We start from the raw sequence: 21,909 nt of genomic DNA, 5'->3' as shown, positions 1-21,909 counted from the left end.
CCAGAGTAACCAGTCAGAAAACAACCAGAATGTCTCGTCACACAAGGCAGCACCTGTGAGTTTCTCACACTCAAACTGTCTCACTAACAGCCTTCCACTTTAAATACACAGTGTGCTATAGGATATGGGCGCTTGGCTATAGTCAATCAAAAAGAACTCAATCTTGAGTCAGAATTTACACATCTATAATATCACAAAGTGTACACTAGAACAAAAGGTCAAACATTAAGTTACTGTCAAGTGTTTAGTCATTTAATAGCTCATTGTTAACTGAAAATGAGTTTGCGAGGCATTGGCTTTCTCTTGCAGTGTTACCTTATGTTGGCGTCAGCCATGTATTTTGATCTTGGAGAGCAGGAGGAAAAATGCATCATTGAGGAGATTCCTGAAGACATGCTGGTTACCGGTGAGTCCTGGAGAGAGAATATTCCTCCTGAGTGTCATTTACAATCTCAACAGTGGTAATGGATGTAGGATTAGATTTGAATATTTGTATTGTGATTTGCCACAAATTGTAAGTGACATATTTTATTTTATTATTATTTTAGCAAATGCAATAGACATTTATAACTTGACCATTATATTTGTGGAAACGGATTTTCTGTGATTTAGCAACAACAAATTGCGACAAAAGCAATTTCTGAAGAAATTTTGGTGTGAATGCTGATGCCGAAAATGAACAGAGCATTCATTTGACTTAACACTTCACTCATTGTAGTGACAACTACTAAATATTTCTTACAACTAGTCCACAAAGGTGACAGAGAGATACGAGCATTTGTGCAATTGTTAGTTTTAACAGAAGCATTCCAAAGAATGTGTACTGTATATCAAAAACTATATGCATTAACATTAAACATGATGTATTTTGAACTTAAACAAAATGCATAATTTATCTTTCTTCTATTTTCTCAATCAAATCCATATTACAAATGTAAAATGTTTGATAATGAAGAAGAAAACAACAGCGTGGGATTGTGTATGTGCATAGCCTCATGTGAAACTTTCTCTTACCTTCAGGTTATTTCTTGTTGGAGCCTTGGAATTTAAAATCGTTCAGCCCCTCCCCTCACCTCGGAGTCACTGTGACAGTCAGAGACCACAACCATGAGGTACAGCACTCAAAGGAGACGTTCCAAGCCAATACATGTACTTGCTGGTTTCCCAATTCAATCCAACCCTAAACCAGGATGAAATGCATTTAATACAAAACATTAGAACTGATGCGTTGCATTGAAGAGAACTGAAGGCTAACAGCATATGACTTTGTCTCTGTTATTGTAATATAGCATTATTGTGTTACAACTCCAGTTCAGCTGTCTGTCCACTGTGATGTGGTCCAAATAGAAAAATAAATCCTTGAAATAGTCATTTAAAATTCATCTTTTGCATACCAAAGCATGAGTGACTGAATCTTGTTGTTATAATTGTTTGTTTGTTTTTTTCAAATGCTACTTAATCCCTTCCTCCTCACTGGGCATTTGTCCAACCTAAAGAAATATGACCACATTTCTATTTTGTTAACCAATAGCTGATGAAATGTTGTCTCTTTTCCACACTTTAGGTTGTGATGTCCAAACGCTACGGTGCTTTTGGCAAATTCACCTTCACAACTCACGCCTCTGGTCAGCAGTATCTTTGCTTCCAAACCAACTCCACAAGGTTTGCCGTCTATGCTGGAGAGAGGATGGTGAGAACTATGGACACAAACAGAAAATGAATTGAACACAGAGGGAAAACTCATCAACACATAAAGTATTGCAGTATTACAATATTAAATGGAACAAAACATTTTTTTTAAATAACTCCTCTAATATTCCATCATGTTTGTGAACAGAAGCTACATTTGGACATTCAGATGGGAGAGCACTCAGTTGACCCCAACACTGAAAAGACCAAAGACAACATGGAGACTCTGGAGAACAGCCTCAGCCACCTCATAGATCAGATGATGTACATCAGCAGGCAGCAGGAGTACCAGAGGGTAATTAAGTTGACTTTCATATGCACACACAACTGCTATGAGTTGACAAAACATGTCAACACATACAGAACTACAGTGATGAAAGTGTGAATCTCTAAAAACCTAAGCAACGTTTCATGTCTCTATTCACAATGGTTTACATTTCCTCCTCTCATTCCAGGAGAAAGAGGAGATGTTTCGTCACATCAGCGAGGACACCAACAGCAAAGTGCTATGGTGGGCTGTGGTGCAGACCTCTGTTCTGCTGTCGGTTGGTTTCTGGCAGATGAAACGACTCAAAGACTTCTTCATTGCCAAGAAGCTGGTCTGATGACGACTTGACCTGACAGCTCTAAATCCTGCCTGTATGCCAACTACCTGTCCAAGTGTATTAGGCTACAAGTGTGTCCTACAATAGGCCTAGTCCTCCCTATATTAACACTTAGAAATTAAAAGCTCTCTGCTCTTATTGTCAAGTTCCTTGGACATGAGATGTACTGTAGGATTTTGAAATATATCTGTAATGGTGTAAAATGGCTTAAATTTGGTTTGAGAAAAATGCCTGTGTCTGTTTTTCACAATCTTGCCAAAGCTACACTGTTTTTTAAGTTGCTGTTTTTTTCTCCCGTTCTCATCTGTTTCTTCAACGTTTTCCTTTAAAACAGCATGAGTGCACAGTAATCTTGGTATTAAGGAGATATCCACACCACTGATTGATCTGTTAAAATAAATTGATTGATAAAAGTATAAAATAACAGTTTGGCCCAAAAATGCACAATGTCTATCAGGACTAAACGCACAACACCAAAAATAAAGAAATATAATAAAAGTAATTGGTTTGGTGATGTATTCCCCTTTAAAAACAATAGGTGAAATACATTAACTTGCCATTACGTGTTTACCTTCTAACGTAGGCGTTTTTTTATAAGAGGTTTCGCACTGTCCTGCTGCACCTTGGGGGAGCCTGGTATGTATTTGGCTAATTAGCATAGACGATAAAATCACTCTAGTGTAACTGACGTCGACACGTGCCAAAAACGTTATGAATGACACACATATACAACTAAATAGCTACGTTAATAACTATATTTCAAAAAACTATTTACCGGGCAACAGTAAGCCTGTGTACGCTGTTGAAACGTACATTAAAAGAGCAGCTCAATAACGTCTTCAGGACTCCCGTTACCGTTAACACCTAGCTAAAACTCGGACTATAGCTTCACTCGCAAGCGGGATCATGGAGCGGGACACCCTCGGTAACGTAATACATCTACAGGTGCCTTACTTTAAAACGGGTTTAGCTGTGTTATTTAGTAGTCCTGAATTTAAAAGATATACAAAAAGGGTTTTACCGCAATCAATAAAGGTGACAGTTTAGCTAATGTGTTTTGATGCTAAGTCAACAAACTACTACTACTCTCAGCAACAAGTTGGTTAGCTTGTTAATTTGATGCTACTCTTATCTTCTTGCAGGTCTTGAGATGCCTTACTGGTTGTGCTGTAACTCCTGCTTTATTTCCCCAAGTACTGATCGAAAACTGGCTCTCACAACCTGTGGCCATGTCATCTGTAGTGTCTGTTATCAGAAAGGTAGAACACATTTGTACGGTACTAGTCCAAACAGTCACTGTTGGGAATGTTTACGTGACAGGCAATTCTTTACTTCAGCAGCAGTACCATGCTTGCTGTCCCAGGCCGATGGAAGCGTGATTAGACAGGGACATCTGTTGGGCTTAAAGTGATATTGCAGCAGGTGTACTCAAGCCAGAAGCTTACAACTCAAACTTTCGAGGCACAAGCCCCTCTCAAAAGAGACAAACCAATTCCCCTTTATGTTAACTCTCCCTGAGTTAGCCACATTTGAGACAGACAGTATTTGTTGTAACACTGGACTGGATAATGTCATGGATTATGTTCCCCATTAGGCCGTTATGTTACAGCAGAGAGGGTCGATAATCACTGGTCAGTGGGTGCTTCTAGTCATATCCCCACATGGAATAAGAGTGAAATTACACCATTCAACATTTAATATGGGAGATTTGAAGTATTGCTGTAGGCCCCTTGTTCACACTGTGGGAACCATTGATCATGTTGCTCCATCTCAAAGTCCCCGATCTGTTCCTGATGGGTATTATCCATAGCCTATATACAATATTTTGATTCGCCCTGGACTCGACAGTTAGACCCATTAATTTACCCTTAATTAATTGTGGCTGTCTTTAGGAACTGCTTTTACAGTATTGTTCACATTCTGTCATTGATTTAGAGTCTGCATTGTACTCTAGTCAGTCAATTATGCTTTGTATTTATTTATTAATTTATCATTTTGAATATACACCTGCTATTTTTCTTTCAGGCAAACAAGGCAAGTGTTTAATATGCAATGCCAATTGCCAAGTATCATCTCTCTCCGACAAAGTAAGAATATTTTATTTTTTTCCCCCTTTTTTTTAAAGTAATACAGCATCATCCTCAGGCCAATGTTGGACTGTCTCAATGCGATAACTTCATACTTTGTAACTTTAAAAAATAATTCCTTTATCATTTTAGAATCCCACTGTCATTACAGTCTTGTGAAATGTTTTTTTTTCTCTCTCTTCAGAGCAGCTCGGAAGTGAAGGCCTTGTTTTCGGACATCAACATCGTGGCAACCAAACATTTCACAGAAATCAGCAAAGTTTGGTCATTTTCTGTGTTAACATCATTATTATAAACTTCTTCTCAACTGTTTTTATATGGGCCTGTCTTGATCATCTCCAGATGGTTTGCTCAGAAAGCTGTTTTTTAGAGTGAAACATGCAATATATGTGTTTTTATATTATTTATTAGTTCAGACTTCCCAGCACTCATTTTTCCCTTCTCTCAGGTTATAATGTTCCAGGCAAGACATCAAAAGAGACTGTTGACTTACTACCAGCAAAGGGTGAGATGAATGTATGTTGCTACGTGTGTGTGTGTGTGTGTGTGTGTGTGTGTGTGTGTGTGTGTGTGTGTGTGTGTGTGTGTGTGTGTGTGTGTGTGTGTGTGTGTGTGTGTGTGTGTGTTTGTGTTTAAAGGTTTGCTTTCCTTCATTTGGCAGGTAATGGGTTATATATTTAGTGCTACCCCATTCCATAAATGTTTTTATGTAGAAAACCTGGTTGACATAAATTGTTTTAACACACTTACCATGTTGAAAGTATAATATTGTTGTTGTTGTTCCTGTTCATTTTGCTGTCTACTAATATAAATATATACCTATAAATATCAATTACAGAATGAGAAACTGGAGGAGGTATTCATCAAGATGAAGCAAGAAATGCAGAAAATGACAAAGTATGTTAAACCGTTGAACCATAAGTTTATAATGTGCTTTCATTCATATTTGTAACGTGCCGTTTATGAAAAGCTTTATTTTTTTCTGTTTAAAGGAAGCTTAATGAACAGAGTGCCTACATCGCTAAGCTGGAACACTCTCTTCAGTATCAGAGGTACAGAATAAAGTGGAGACTGTACTTATGTAAGATAATCATCTGAGATTCAGACATGCATGCAGAATTTCTGATAAAGGGATGCTAAAAGATGTCTTAATATGTCTTTCGGCAAGATCCAAGGCCTCTCCAATATTTCAATAATGAAACTATTTAAAAATCTTTGTAGGGCAATCATTTTGTTAATGCTTGGAAATTGGCAAGTTTGCGAATTTCCACAGCCACTATGCCGTGTAATTATCCTGTCTTTAACTGTTCCACAAACCAGACTATCATGAAAAATAATAAGTTTTATTTCCAAAGTGTTGGTTTACAAGCATGTTTCCCATTCTGTTGATGATCTTTTCAGCATCCTTCACACCATATTTAAACATTAAAAAATCATATATCATACTCTGGGGGTTATGCATCGATAATTATGATGCTCATGAAATACAATACTAAAATAATAATAGATAAGTTTCTATGTATGAAGTGAAACCCGTAATGATGTGTAATTAAATCAGGGTAGTGTCTGCCTCTTGGAGTTTGGCAGCACCTTTGCATATAAAGTTATTTACAACTCGCTGGCTGTTATGCCTCACCTCCAGCTAGGTGTCACTCCTGGCACATTTACTCCTGGCCTGTTACAACCACAACCAACACTGAACCAACTCAATGTGATGTATGAGCACCGCAGTCCATTGTAAATGTGCTTATACAAACGAAAAGGTAGACATGCTACTATAAGAAAAATAACTCATTACTCAACTCAAAAGTCAAATATTCAAACAAGGAGTCCTCACCCATTCTTTCATTCTAGGATTCAAGCTGTGTTAGAAACAGATACATGTGTTGTTATGATTGTTCAACATTGTTTACTGTTTTCACTCAGTGCCAAAGTTTCATCTGTGCCTCAGATGAGCCACAGTTCCCATACTCCGCATGGACATAACTCAGGTAAACTTAAATCTCATAATGGTTTCATGTCACTGTCGTATTGGTCATTGTGTTGGACTCGTCTGTAGACAGACACCTTGGTTTATGGGATTTATTTAATCATAAAACACTGAACTGCCATTTACACTTTAATAAATATTGCATTGCGATGATCCAAGCTGATGATGATAAAGATCCATAAGGGTGGAACATTCATATTATTAACAATAGACAGTTTTATATAAAGCAGGGCTGTAGTCAAGACCACTTAAGTCCAAGAAAAGACAGAAACTCTTGACACTGGTCTAGTTAGGTTGCACTGACTGACCATAAAACTGTATTGAATATCAATGTATTATTGTTTGCTGCATGACTGATATTGTCTCATCACCATCAGTAGTATACTGTATGTTGGTTTTAAAATTATTAATGTCTCTGTTTCTTGTTTGGTGTCAGTCGGGATCCTACAGATCCCATATAACTCACCCCTGTCTCTCTCAAAACACTCCTCCATGTCTAATATGTGAGTATTGTCCATATCTTACTGTTAACTGTCTCTGAACATCTTTAACCTTCTACTCTGTTCATATTTGATTTGAACTCTAGTCACCCCATCTTAATCTAATTTTTTATTTTTTTTTACTCGGCTCTTCATTACCAAGCACAATAAGAGTAAGAGTGAGAGAATGTAGGAGGTATTTCACAGTGCAAACAAGCTATATCCTGGGTTCAGCCCCGGTGTCTTATGTTAGCTTTAGCTGCTGTATAGCTTTTCCCTGCCCTACGGCTATCTACACCTGAATAAGCTAAGCCTCGCCGGGGTTTAGCCAGGATTCTCTATTGGCTTTCCTAGACACCGTTGACACAGGATCAATTGGCTGCTTGAGGTTAATTGTGTAAATGTTGTTTTATCCATTGAGACCTTAGATTTACTGAATGAGTGAAAGCAGTATAGATGGGTTGCAGATATTAACCCCATTTTCTGTATTTACCACCATGCCTGCAGGGTCAATTCAGTTTTCATTTAAAAGTAAATTGATTTTAAGTCACTGAAGTTAGATTTCAGTCACTGAATTGAATTTAAAATCTTAGTTAGTTTTGCATAATAAATTCATAATTTTTAATACGGTAAAATGCAATGTATTGGCATGGAATGATCTCACTTCAGTTCAATATTTTCACTCATTTTACAAAACAATTTGATAATTCACTGCCAAGTGTGCGGAGAAACTTGTTTTCCATTTTCCTCAAGTAAAAGAAGGTGTTTCATATAGTGAATATCTGTCTTTAGAATGGAATTGTAAATTTAGCTAGTGATCTTGTTTGGTATAAAAAAGTTCAGGTGCCACTGCACTGCAGTGCTGAATACACTGCACTCAACATGTCTTTTGACGTTTGTCCTCCTGTCTTGCAGCACTGAAAACATGGAGGTGGATGACAGGAGTCTGTTCAGGAAAGTAAGTTTCATTATTTCACCTTCCATTTCTGCAATACAATTTGTGTAAAATAATGGACAAGCTCTGTCTTTGAAAAACAAGCAAATAAAAATTCATGATATGTGTTTTTCTTTCAGCCTAACTCCATCCCCAGACTGTCATTAATCAGCCCTCCACAAGATGGACGAATGGGTTTGTGTTTTGCTCTGCCTGTCAAAAAATGTAAAATGTTTTGGGAAATCCTTGGAACTTTGTGCACTCCCAGTGCACAAAGCATTATACCAGTAAATTCAGAGTTATGTTACCAAGGATATAAACACACTTAAGTATCAGTGTCGCTCTCTCTCTGCCAAAGGTATGTGTATTTCTAATCAAGGTGTCAAGTTGACACAGACATAATTGCACTGCAATCATCTGACAAAACCATCTTGCTACCCAGCCTTGTTCTGGGGTTGTGGATGCCACGGCTGACCACCCACAGTGATTAAACCAATACAGATGTCAGCAGTTATTATGTTTAGGATTACACCTAGTGAGTTCATACTCATTGATTGTGTAACTTTGTCCCTTAAAGGATTTGACTTCCATTGTGTGGCAGGTAAATCAGGTGACAGCCTTCAAATATGATTAGGATTTTGTGGATCTTCTTTTTTTTGTTTTTGGCTTAGCAAAGATTGTAATGAAGGAAATCAAAATATTAACCACTTGACAACCTATGTAAATGCATTACTGGTAATATAATTTATTATTATCGAATAGATAATGACGATCTTCCATTTATTACATTGTTTTGACCTTTTGGGTGGAAACATCTAAGTTTGTGCAAAGTGAAAAATGTGAGATACTCTGATAGACGACTAACCACTTAATCTTGTCTTCCGGGATAATTTTCCAAATCAAACGTGCAGAAAGCTGATGTGATGGAAGAAGAGATATCTCATACATATCAACACCATCACAAGCCATTATGTCTGTATGACTTGTGTTAAGGATTAACATCGGATATCTCTGATTTCTTATTCAGGAACAATTCATCACGGATCGTCCAATCAGAACACTTTGGCCAGCCATTCAGCTTGCTCAGCCAAAGCCAGGTAACGTGTTTACACAATATTTACTTTCATTAGAGTGCCATTTGATAGTTTTAGGAAATACTCAGCCAGTTTAAAAATAATTATTTTAAAGAAGGAGGAACTTGGAAAGTATTGAGAGACAAACTAACAAAGTGTTGGTTTTGGTTATTTGTTGTCAATAACAGAATGGAGTGAAAGGAATTCTCATTCATTTGACTTTTTGCTCACAGTGGTGTAGCAGTTCATATTTCCAGAAATTACTAAAAGTACTCATCTACTCTTCTCTACTCTAGTCGTTTTCAAGGAGCACCGATGACCCCAGGCATTTCCTATCTTCCGAGTTCTGGATGGAAGTCCCCAGTCTTCAAACCTCCCTCCTCCTTCAGACACTCCATGCCCTCCCTGGTCTGCCCTCCTCTTTCACAAACACACACGTCATTAACCTTTAGAGGAAATACACCTGGCCACTGACATGTCTATAGAAGTATTTGTTTCTCTCACAACCTAAAATGAGTCACCAGTGAGTTTCCATGTTGTGCTTTAAGGACCCTGGATTCACAAGAGAAATAAGAAAAATGTGGCGAATTAATATCATACTGTACATTTATCACTAAACCCCGATTATTTGTTGTTGAATTGCCATTTGTTCTTTTTTTGTCTCACTATAAATTAAACTGATGACATAATGAGCCTCATTGCAGTTGAATGAAATATGGGTTATAGTTGTATCTTGGGTTTCAGCATTGTCTTAATAAGGATTTTATGTAGATGAAATCTACACATTTTGCCCAAGTTGGATAAGTATGTGCTCATAGGTCAGGTTATCCAGTGAGAGATGTTTAGCAGTTGATTTGAAAGTTAACTATTTCCATTCATCCGGCAGAGAGACCCACATGCCTCAACCCACATAACCTTACAAGCCGCCAGCCGAAGGCACCATTTTTACGTGATTCTTACACTGGGGTACTAGCACCTGTTCGATTTACAGAGATAAACTGGGATTATGTTCACACAAAAACAGTCCATTTACTGGATTCAACAAGACTAGACTCTTCGAGGTTGACAGACAACGTAACATTAAGAAAGCCTTTAGGCAGCGTTATACTTTAATTCCTCAACAATAGTTTCTGCACTCCTGGCCTGCTGCGTCTAACTTCAGCAACATGATTCGGGATTTCACCCTCAAATCCGCAGCTGCAAGTGAAGGCAAAGCCACATGTAGCCAAATATAAACATGATATCACCTGAAGTCATCACGGCAAAGGAAAAGCTGATGCGGTGAAGCGGGTGGCAGGGACGGCCAGATGTGTTCAGGCAGGTCCATCCTCTCTTTGTCGACCTGCGTTTTTGCCTCTATTGTCCCTGGTTGTCAGGGTGGTGAATGGGGCCTATTGAATGGGGCTCAGGTGTGACTGTGTGTGTGTTCTAGGTTTGTGCACGCTCTATTCAGGCACTTACTAGTTTGTGTGTGTGTGTGAAGTCAAAGGGAATTGTACAGAGTCAGTAGTCCTGATCATCCTCTGCACTGCAGTAGAATTTGAAAGTCGTTTCCTGTTTTTTAAGGTCCACTTAGAAAGAAATGGCTCCCCGGGGCAGACTAAGCTGTCATGGTGTCACACACTGACAGAGAAAACTAAATCAGAGTAATCTCTCCCTTATGCACACGCACATACATGTGTTGCACTTTTCCCTGAAAATAAAATCACACCATTCTTTTTTCTCACGCACCGAGACATCTCTTTCTCCCTCTTACTTTCTCCTCTGCGCAAACACACACACACACACACACACCTCTGCATGGCTCCGGGCTGTACAAATGAGCCCTGCCACTTCAGAGAGCTAAAGAAAACTATTCTGATGTCAGTGGTAATTATTCAGCAGCGTGTTCCCACAGCTTGTCCACCCCTCCCTCCCTCACTCAGTCTCTCTGTCTTCATCTACATCTTTCCGTGTGTGTGTGTGTGTGTGTGTGTGTGCGAAAGAGAAGCTTCTCTCTTAATCTGATCCAGATTTCACACTTTGTCACTCAGTATTTCAGGCTTGTACCTTTGGTGCTGTAAGTGTAATCCCCTCTAGGCAAGACACAACATGAACTAAATGATTTCACACTGGAGCTATTTGTCTACCTGAGGTGCACAGAAAATGTTCCTGTGCAGGCTAGAGTGTTTCATCTGCGTTCCCCATCACCTTTATAGTTTAACATTTAAACATAATGTCTTTGTTTGAAAAATATAAAATAAAAGAAACTGGGGAATGTCTTTAACTTTGTTTTTATACTCATACTTAAACCTTTAACCTTTATTTCAATGTAAGTAGGGGAGAACGGGGTAAGTAGGCACACTTTTTACTCTAGTGAGAATTGCTCATCACCTAAACATCTTTCAATAGTCATTCCTACATTAAATTGAAGCTTAAGGTGTTGGCTTGAAATGTGTACCCCTCACTTTTTCTATCTTATTGTAAAAAAGAAGAAATGAATCGTCAAAGACACCCTTACACATTGTGACAACCAACCCCATCAAGGGGTCGGTTGTCACACACTATGGGGTTGTTTGTCACAATGTTATCTTAATGGGAATAATCTTAAAAAGAAGACGAGAAAGCAGAACTAAATTTGAACGTGTAATTGCATTGTCAAGTTGACAAATAGGCCTACATAACTTACTGTAGCCTTGGCAGCTGGTCTAGTTTGGGATGCACTGGGTTGTTTTGATTTTGTTGCCCTTTTTTCCTTTGCATGCTAGCTGCCTTTTCCTGCTCTATTCTCTCCTTCTCTGGGGTGTCAGTGAGGACACAGCTTGACAATGTATTTCGTTATTGTGTTCCTTTTCTGGCTGCAGCCTTTGGATAACATGTGACAACCAACCCCCCAAAAAATTTGACGACCAACCCCAACTTTTTATGGGTAACAAGTGTTTTGTTATAAACCCATTGTGTAAAAGCCTAGAAGAAAAATACTGAGGAGCTAAATATTTTCAATTTGACATGAAAAACACAAACAGTCCTCTCACCTCAAATTCAGCAGTCTAACTCCAAGGAAGACTATGTAGGTGACCTCTGACCCCAATTGTGGATATTTACATACCAAATTTTCACAGACAGCGCCTTCTGGTTCCGAGATATAACGATTGTGACAACCAACCCGTGTGACAATTTACCCCGTTCTCCCCTAAGTATATAAGGTTCTGTAATTTTATTGTAAACTGACGCTGTTTAATGATCCAGCATAAAGCAAGCACACCTCATGTAGATCAATAAGAATACAATGTGTTGACCAGTACTTCTTAATCTTGGGGATGGGACCCCTTAGTGGCTCCTGAGGTAATGATATGATCAACAAAGTATGAACGATGAAGAGAGAAAAAAAGGTCTTTACATTTTAACTTTTCTCATCACTTTTTCTTGTGACAAGCAGAAGAGGTTTACTTCTTCAAGGATAATTAAAAAGATGTGTATCCTGGCTGGGATATAGGTAATTAAGTAGGTAATTGCATTGAAAATGAGTTCTCATTATTTGATATGTTATGTTGCATATATTTTCTATATCAGCACTGTATATTTATATCACAAAAAGATAAATGCAAAGACATTAATTTTGGCCATGGTACCAAGCCCTATTGATAGTTAATACTTAATAAAAAGAATAGATTTGTTTCACATAGCGCCTTTACTCAAAGACCCTTCACTGAAGTAGGTAATAACAGGAGAGGGAGGGTAGGAGTTTAGCAGTGGAAATCAAGTTGGTGGAGGTGGGTTTTGAGGGCCTGTTTCAACAATGATAGTCTGGGTGCCTGACAGATGTGGTTGGGTGCCAGAGAGATTTCAGCAACGGGGAAGGCCATGTCGCCCCAGGTTTAGAGATTTGTCCTGGTGATCTTTAAAATCGTAGTTTCATAAGTATAAATCATTCCTTCATAGAAAATGTGGAAGTTGGAGTTACTTTAGAGTGCACTGACATGGCATTAAATTAATTGGCCTATAGGTGGCACTGTAGTCTATCTGAGCCATATATCATGATCAAGCTCCAGTGTGCATTCCTCTGCTGTGTGTGAAGGACTTTGGACCACAGCTGCCCCTGATAGGGATCCACAGGATGAGGAAGGAACGCTCAGGAGGTCACACACACACACACACACACACATACATATTTTAACATCTGCTCCTTTTGAAGACTGTGAAAAGGATGAGACCGAGGAATTGTTGGACACACACTCACACAAAAACACCCACTGGTTCAGTGCATTTTAGCGGAGGAGAGTTGAATAGGCGCCGTTTATAAGTCAGAGGAGCAGGTGAGTATGGGTGACATGGACCACTCGTATTTTCTTAAATACATACACACACACACACATAAACAGACATCCCACATGTGAAAGCAGGCAGGCCGTTGCCTTTGAAGGGGCCCGGTCTCCTTCAACTGTCCCATGCATGCTTGAGTGATGTCAGCACGGCTGTGGAAAGAATCCTTTCCTGTCACACATGCACACAAATACACACACACACACACACACACACACACACACTCTTCCTTATCACACACAATCTCTTCTCACACAAACACACACTCACTGGCCTTGCCTTTTTACTACCTTCTCAAACAAATACACATTCACAATGTTGCTTGCATAACACACACAGACCCTGACTTTCTTCCTCGCCTTTTCTTTCTTACACACACACACACACACACACCGCGACTCACACTTGGCAGGATGTGCGTGGAGAAAAGGGGGCCGAAAGACAACACCGAGATTAGGAGGCTTTTGTCACGGCTCTGTGGCAGACTTTAAAGGCATTGGCTCCCTTCCCCTCTGCCAGATTTCGTTCTTTTCTCACCCTGTCTGTCCACATCCCTCTCTTTTCACAGGGGGAAGGTAAACATTTGCTACAGAGAGCTGGAGGAAGGGAGGGATGGGTAGAAGAGGGATGGAAGCCGCCTGTTGCCCCCTTTTAGCCTCCTTTTTGTGTGTGTCTGTTTTTGTTTTCCTAGTTTTAATGGCGGCTTTGTGGCTGGGTGGAGGATGAGCTGAGCAGAGGAGAGGTATGCAAACAGGACAGCGCTTCAATGCCAGCCAGGTGTCTGTGTTGTTCCCATCTATGTGTGTGTGTGTGTGTATCGTTCATTTGTTCTTTTGTGTGTGTGTATCTGTGTGTAAACCTGAATGTAAAGCTGTGTGCAAATGTGTAGGCACTTAACTAAACGGAGTCAATCTCTTTTTCAGGTGAAATTGATTTTGCATAGGCTATATCCGTCGGGCCTCTATGAGTAGAAGATATGTGTATGATGTTTCGCCCAGGTGCTTGTCTGTGTGCGATTCCTTCAGGGTCACTGCATCCATTCACCTGAGCAGTCCTTTCACAGAGAAAAGAAAGTTGCCGGTAAAAAAGCTCTTTGGACAGCTTCTCTTCATCACCAACCACAGCTGCTGTTGACTCAAGCGCCCAGGAATCTCCTGCATGGGTTCACACCCTGTTAACCAGGCAAGCGCAAACCAGAACCCTCTCTGTTAGTGAGCGAAAAGGTCCCAAAAGACCACAAGGTCTAAAGGACTAAACATTTGCTCTGGCAGCGGCAAAGATTTTGTCAAAATGCAGCTTTCCTATTGGCCAGAGGAAGCAGGCTGCAGGATAGAGAGGAGCAAACTTCCACCCATAATTGTGATGGCTGGCTTACTCGAAAATAAGTTCTGGTAACAATATGCTTACTGGTCCAGGCAGAAAGAAAACACTCCAGCAGCCAGACAAAACTGGACCTGCAAACCCAACTTTTTTTAGCCTCACATGCGCTATGTATACAAATCCCATTAAAGTTATGATGTAGCCTACTCCGTAAGATTGGCATCTAGTTAACTGTAAGGGAACCATTTAAAGTACCTGAAAGCATATCTCTTTAAAGACAACAACCAATATATTTTTTTCTGTAGAGTGAGGTTCAAATAAAAAAAACAAAGCTTTTTTTCTCTTTGTATTTTGTAACTTTTATAGATAACAGAAAACCTTGGATGTACTGTGTAGTTACAAGTCTGCAAGGTGTCATGCTTCAGACAATCTAAAATGACCTTTCAATAGATTCAAACAGATTCAACTGTCCTTCCAACACAACATCTCAATAGGCAACAAGGTAAATACATTACAACAGCTTTTCTTTAAACAGCTTTTCCTGTTGCAGAAAATATTTGGCTGAAAAACCAAGAAAACAAAACACCTTGTGCGATCACACCCAGTTAGCTTCAGAAATAATGCAGCTCACAATGTTCACATTGGTTTCGATGGGGGATTGGTCAACAATATTTTCTGTTATGATTCATCATTGGTGGCCACTTTGAATCTTGAACACCTTTGTGTGTTTTTTAACAGAATTATCTTTGCGCTTCTGTGAAACAGGATCCTCGGCCTTATACTTTGTGTGTTTATTGTTGTGTCACCTTCACTGTATGCCGGCTTTTGTCCTGACGTCTTGAAAAGCTTATTATTTGACTAAGACCTTTACCTGGTTAAATAAAAAATACACAGTGATTGTTTTTCATCACAAAATGTGAGGTTATTACACCGTTCATTTCTTTGGAAGAAGAGGACAGTCTTTTTAAAATGACATAGATAGTACAGGGGGTGCCAGGGGCCATTGTCACGTTTTCTCTTCCACTTTCTGCATTGCACATTTCTTTCCCCTCTCATTCCACAGATGTCCTCTCATCATTGGAGACTAGCGGTGAGCTCAACACATCTGTCAGCAGCTCGGCTCTGTGTCATCCTCCTTGTCCTCCCTTCTTCTCTCCATCCATTCCTCCTCTGTCTGTCCTCCCCATCATCCTCCTCCCCCCTAACTCTTCAAGTACATCAAATTCACAGGAGATAACACAGGAAAATAAGAAAAAAATAAAGAAGGAAAAGGCCAATCTGTGAAATACAAGAAGAATCAGAGTTGGCTGTCAAGCAATGGAAAAGAGCTGGGAAGGTTACACATTTGCCTTGTACGGTATCTTTTATCAGATAACTTTTACTCCTGCTCTTATCTCACTCTTACAAAAAAAATGTAGAGTACAATATTTCTTTCATCGCTTGAAGTTCGCCCCTTACACCTTTGCTATTTATTTATTACCAGTGACACTTACCAGATGCATAAGAACCCAAGGGAGCCTGGATTTGTAAATCCCCCGGGTCAGGTCATTCAGTCATGAGTTACTGTTGACTTTGCAAATATTTCAAAGCTGCAGATTCCCCGTGAGGTGATTTGTTTCTCTGTATATTTTCTTTTCTCAAATGTATTCCTTTCCTCTGCCCCCTAAACCCCTTGCTCAAATGCTTGGTGTGTTCAAAATGAGGTTAATTTCATTTTGCTGTAGGTTTCATAGGATCAAGTAAAAAGAGACTATAAGGAATTCTTAAATGTTTATTAAACCGTCAAATTTTTCCTCTGATGATCATAAATAACCTCTAACAGCAAGCAAGACCATTAGCGAAAACTTTGCTACTTTTATATTATTATTAAAGCCTTTTCTCAGGTCCCCACAAACTCAGATAAAAAGATGTACGGCAGGCATGCCGGAACATCCTGTGTTTCCCGAACGGTAGCATGCAGATCAAAGATTACTTTGCTTCACCATTGTCATAGTACCATAATAAATCTTACATAGTCACATATAAAACATTACCTCATTGTGATCTTTTACTCTCTTCCTAAAACAAATGCAAACGAAGCCGGTCTGCGTTAGCAAGATCTTTTGGACAGTAGGCGCATGGTGTCATAATAACAATACCACTTTTGTCCGAAGGTGTCGCTAGAATCAACAAAAACTGAAACGTCCTCAAAGGCACTTTAATGAAATAGTTCCTCGGCTCTATTATTGTTTTTGTGTGTATAACTTCTTCTAACTTTACTGTGTTGGTTCACTTTCACCACTCTCATCAACAAGACATTTAAGATATTTACAAAAAAAAAACTCTGATTAAACCTACTGTACGCTACCTGGCGAGCACCAAATGGCAAATTGCTTATTTAAAAGTAAGGATGTCCTGGATGACAGCCACGTTGCCTATCAGACCGATTCAAGCTACAGTACCTACAGATACTTTATCAGTTAAGTCTCTTAGAAGTGAATTGGGAAAAACACACACAAATAGAATCTATGTTGCTCAAAAAACTCGTTCTAAATTTTTTTTTTTTTATCATATTCTGCTCACATGTGCGGCCCTGTTGCTACCTCCGCCCTTTTGCCGTGCCCCATCCTTTTGACAGGGGTTTCTTTCATCTTCTTCCTCTCCAGAATGAGTCAGAGAGATGCTGGGCCTTCACACCCTCCATCTGCACGCACTGCTTGTCCATCTGTCGTCTCTTCAGACAGACATGTTGACAGATGAAACCGCGTCTGCAGCTCTCACAATTGAAGGGCTACAACTATTTAGAGGACGTTCACTTAAAGACGATTCCCATGGTACACTGAGGTATTGTACTGGACTGGAATCTCTCTCTCTCTCTCTCTGATGTAACAGAGACAATTCATGGCGTGAGAGAGAGACAGGGAGCAGATGACAGGAACTAAAAATAATATTTGACAGATGATCATTGAAATAAAGAACTTGTTCCAGCGTTTGGACGGCTTGGATTATATTCAATCCTTAACAATAAAGACAATTATACATAAATTCAACTTTTTAATGGCACCAATACATTGATTACAATGGGAGAAAACAAATACATTTGACCCTAAATGACATAAGACTGTACAAGATTGTCGATACAAAGATTATCGATAAAATTTCATATATTCCGTCGGCACATATAAATACAGTATTTTACAATGACATGAACATTGTGTTTGCTACATAGCTTACCTTACTATAACTTTAACACAAATTCCACTCATGCAGTATAATGCCCAGTTATATGAAAAACAAAGAAACATGTTTAATAGAAAATAAATTAGAAATGCAATTTTTATTTTTAACCTGGAGACAAATGTTAGCACAATTTACGATGGTTTGTTGCTAGAGCTACTGTACGGTCCAAAGCATTCTCACTAAATAACTAAACAAACAGTTACTATATTTTCAGTACTACTTTCATCCCATGTACAATACATGCTAGTGGTAAGTGCACATATAAGCAGTCTGTATATTGGCAGTCGATTAGCTTTGACACAAAAAACTTTCAACATGTGAAATGAGTGGAAAAGGTAACTGATCACACAACAATGTTTCACAGGATAACAAAGCACTGATTGAGGAAATTCATACTGTTTTTGAAACCTCTCTGTCATATTAAATGGAAAGAACACACTCCAGCTGTTCAGGGTGACTTTGTCAACAGATTATTTAAAACAGAATCAATGGAGGGGGGGGGTCAATAGCAACATGTAGAAAGGAAAGCAAAAACATTTCAAGAGCTATTTTCATTTGAAGTTTTTCCTAGAGATGCAAATTAAATGAGTGTGTGTGAGTTTGGAGCTGTACCATAAACATTTTGATGAATCCTTATTCTTTATTGTCTTCGAGTGGACTGTCTTTGTGCAGCTATTCGTGAGTGGCTCATATTATAAGGCTGCTTTTATAGGATACACCTTTTAAAATGGGTTCAAAATATACAGGGAAAGAGACCAGTGGCCTGATTACTAGTTGCTTTCAGAGTCTGCAGGCCCACTGTTCTTTTCAGAACAAAGATAACATAGTATATATAAAGTATTATAAAAATATTGGCATATATACTGTACATTATCTATACGAATACAGTTGTGCATTCTCCAACTTGAGTTGCAAGATGTATGTGCAAAAATACATGCTGAAGAACAAGCACAAGTAACCCAAGTTACTGGTGATTCCAACACATCACTTTGTCACATGGTTGCTGCAACATCCCCTTGTGAAGGACAGAAACAGGAGAGAAATAGTGACTTAATACTAATGCAACTGACTACACTGCGAGCCTACAATTCCTTTCATATTTGGCCTTAAAATTGTGTACGTTTAACATCTCTGGACAGTCACCCGACTGTTTCAACCATACACATGGCTGAGTGTGCCTTTCACAGATACTGTAATGTGAAACAGCTAACAATTGAATCTTATCTAGGCATGTTATTTTACACAGTTTTTTCAGAGTCTAGAACACACCCACAACAACAAGATGGACACCTGAGAAATAGCGAAAGGAAGTCGTTGTACAGTAACTGGCTGTGTACTGAGAGGGTTTGTTGGGAGGCTGTGGGCTTTTTCCGATAAGGCTTGGGTCGATGTGATTGACTGAACTACAGCGTGACATGGGGAAAACCTCCCGACCAACACCTATGCAATGATATAATAAGAGTAAGGCCATGCCCACACATACATGGGTATAACTGGATCTTTTTGTGTGCAGTTTGACCTTTTGTCCACACGCAAACATCACAACAACATCACACCAATGCTCTACTTGTACTAGTTTTTCTGTTGAATTTGATGCTCCTATCCAACTTGCGATCACATTAGTGTTGGGAACAGCTCATTCTAGGATCGTTCATATTGTGCACTGATTGCTTTACTCATAGCAGCTGTTGGGGAGTCCGTTTACAAATTAAAGGGCCCTCAGCACTCACACAGGTGTTTTTAGTTAATGTGGATGATTGGACATCTGCTCAGGATGAAGCCAGGAAAGCAATGTTGGAATTGAAATACCTTTGAATTGACCCAACTCAATGCAGTAATTGGCAATGATCAGTTAACGTTTTTCACTTATCTGTCAGTAAAATGTGAAATAAGAGTATATATTTAACATATACTTAAATATTACTTTGGACAGTAGGTCTAATCAGCCTAAAGACTTGAACATACATATGGAGGTATATTTTGAGTCCACCTTTTATTCCAATAGTGAGAAACTGGCCACATGTAAATGCTTAAAAAACTAATTTGGAGACCTGTGGTTAATAAAGATTGGTGGTAAATCAGCCGGATACAAATACATACAGTATCAACTACCCCAGCCATAACTTTGAGTATCTGACAAAAATTAACATAAAAAAATTATTTGCCATTGTGCAGCACTAGTAATCGAGAATACTGATATTTGATTTAGTTTCAAGCTGTATCCCATCATTTAACCTTTTAGGCATCACCTTTCCAGATAGGAAAGACAACAGATGGTTCCCCCTACATGGTAACAATCCATGTGTGGAGAACAAAACACATGCACACCCTGTCCCATTAGACTTGAGGTCACATTGTGAGGCGCTTTAAGGGCAAAGAGTTGAAGACTCATCCTTTAGATTAGACTTGAAGATGAAGTTCCTCTCTTTTAAACCCTCCAAATCTCATGACAGATTAACAAGAACCGGTGACATATCCTATGATCCTGCAGTGATCCACAAAATCTGGAAACAATTCTTCCAATGCAGCATTTTACACATGGGCATTGTTGAGAGGCATCATCTCTTTGGGCTGTTGGCTAAAGAGGTTGTATATATGGAGGAGAGAACTAGGAAAACTGGTGTGCTTTATTCCTCTCTTCTAAAGTCAGCAAAAGTCCAACAGAGATGAAAAGGAAACAACAGGACAAGAAAGGAAATGCTGTCTTTTTCTGGGAAGTAAAAATGCGGCAGACAGTGGCAAGTAGATGTACTTATGGAGGAGCCTCTTTGGTTGTAGCAGAAATCACAATGTAGCTACTGCCGAAATCAATCAACTAAGAGAGATCCATGCTGAGTGACCTCAGTAATCCAGTTTGACATCAACCCGTTTTCACAATACCCAGAAGCTGGACATTTATCACAATGGCTGTCGGCCCGAGTAGAAGCACCAGCAGCCCTCATCCTTAGAACCTAAAGTAGGAGTTATTTGTGTTTCGTATGACTCAGTTTGGGCTGACCCTTGACATAAACTCTGAAATTAAGATATTACATTACAACACATGCTATATTGTTCTCACTAGATATTTCCCAGGATAAAGTAGCACACTGTATGCCATAATCATATTCTATACTATATACATGAGTGGCTATGGGTGAAGCCTTGTAGTATTTCTACTGTTACTGAGGAGGTTGTGGTTGCATTCAAAGTACTAAAATAACAGTGAGGGATCAATTGTTGGGTTGTAAGTTACTGCTTCAAATGAAGCCTTTGAGCAAACAAAAAAAGGGAGATTTTAAAATCTACAGAGAAGATTTCATACAAAAAAGGCATGAATAAAAACAGGTTTTGGGATTTTGTCATATAGATTTCACTGGATTGGCCTCCAGATTCGGCTAAAACATAAGGATATTTGTCTTCTTTCTATACATTCTTCATTGTTTGTGTCTTGAATATATCCGTGTTTACACAATAAACAAGGAGTTGCGTGATCCCATGTTTCTGTACATGAATCCGCAAGTGTTTTTTTCCTTGTTCTTTGCTCTGCACTGTCAGCAGTTGGGCTGTTGTGAATGAGTCTGCATGCACAGGAACATGTTCAGGTAAGGGTTAAATGTGACACACCCGACATTCAGTGCTAGCCTCGCTGCTAACACTGGTAGTGAATGTGCTGGTGCTGGTGCACTTTGCCGTCCACATGCGAATGCGTGTGTGTGTGTATATCCGTGTAGATCTTCGGGTAGACCTTGGGAGCCAATCCAGTGCCTCCCTGAGCCAGGAGCAGCTGCTGGTGGGAAATGTAGTCCTCATACGAGAGACAATCTTTGTCCCCGTTGGTCTGTTGAGAGGGCAGCGCTTGACTCGCTCGCTCACGATTGGCCACAGGTAGGCGCTGGGCGGCTGGAAGAGCAGAGGAGGACGAGGAAGAGGATGAAGAAGAAGAGGAGCAGGTGCGTTTCGATTGGCAGAACCAGAGGAGGGCGGTGCCTAAGATGAAGGCGACACCTGCTGGTATTCCAATGATGACGGGCCAGGGTAGGCTTGGAGATGTCGCTGTGGGGAGAGAGTTGACCTGGGGCTTCGGATCTGCAAAGGAGAAGGGAGATGAGGATATTAACGGTGGTAAAAACAACAGAAAAAAAGTATGAACACACTTTGATGGTTTGTTTGTTGAGCTATACAGCATGCTGCCAGTAACGGTGGCACGGTATTGACCTTAACACACTATTAGC

General features: G+C 39.5%; 3 protein-coding genes across 3 annotated transcripts in view; 2 read left to right on the top strand and 1 right to left on the bottom strand.

Annotated features, from left to right (window-relative positions):
- Nucleotides 1-258: 258 nt before the first annotated feature.
- LOC307257073 (transmembrane emp24 domain-containing protein 11) lies at nucleotides 259-2,294 on the top strand (the record flags this gene model as incomplete). The annotated part of the gene is made up of 5 exons (XM_080036196.1): nucleotides 259-406; nucleotides 1,021-1,112; nucleotides 1,565-1,690; nucleotides 1,838-1,984; nucleotides 2,145-2,294. Exons 1-5 carry the CDS (start codon nucleotides 277-279, stop codon nucleotides 2,292-2,294), a joined length of 645 nt encoding a protein of 214 aa, XP_079892322.1. The 5' UTR covers nucleotides 259-276.
- Nucleotides 2,295-3,444: 1,150 nt separating this feature from the next.
- rnf212 (ring finger protein 212) lies at nucleotides 3,445-9,331 on the top strand (the record flags this gene model as incomplete). Its single annotated transcript, XM_080036070.1, has 12 exons — nucleotides 3,445-3,553; nucleotides 4,320-4,381; nucleotides 4,566-4,640; nucleotides 4,830-4,886; nucleotides 5,220-5,278; nucleotides 5,374-5,433; nucleotides 6,308-6,372; nucleotides 6,808-6,874; nucleotides 7,766-7,808; nucleotides 7,925-7,979; nucleotides 8,812-8,881; nucleotides 9,154-9,331. The coding sequence occupies 12 exons, from the start codon at nucleotides 3,445-3,447 to the stop codon at nucleotides 9,329-9,331; spliced, it is 900 nt and encodes a 299-aa protein (XP_079892196.1).
- An 8,237-nt stretch (nucleotides 9,332-17,568) lies between these two features.
- Nucleotides 17,569-21,909, bottom strand: part of fgfrl1a (fibroblast growth factor receptor like 1a) — a 66,077-nt gene continuing 61,736 nt past the window's right edge. Inside the window, exon 8 of the mRNA XM_080035196.1 lies at nucleotides 17,569-21,763. Within this exon, the coding sequence (XP_079891322.1) occupies nucleotides 21,327-21,763 (437 nt within the window). The 3' untranslated portion in view covers nucleotides 17,569-21,326. The remainder of the gene's footprint in view (nucleotides 21,764-21,909) is intronic.

The sequence above is a fragment of the Ammodytes marinus genome (assembly GCF_949987685.1).
Source record: "Ammodytes marinus genome assembly, chromosome: 10".
In the NCBI taxonomy this organism is placed as follows: Eukaryota; Metazoa; Chordata; class Actinopteri; order Uranoscopiformes; family Ammodytidae; genus Ammodytes; species Ammodytes marinus.
This window is presented reverse-complemented; position numbering and strand designations above follow the sequence as displayed.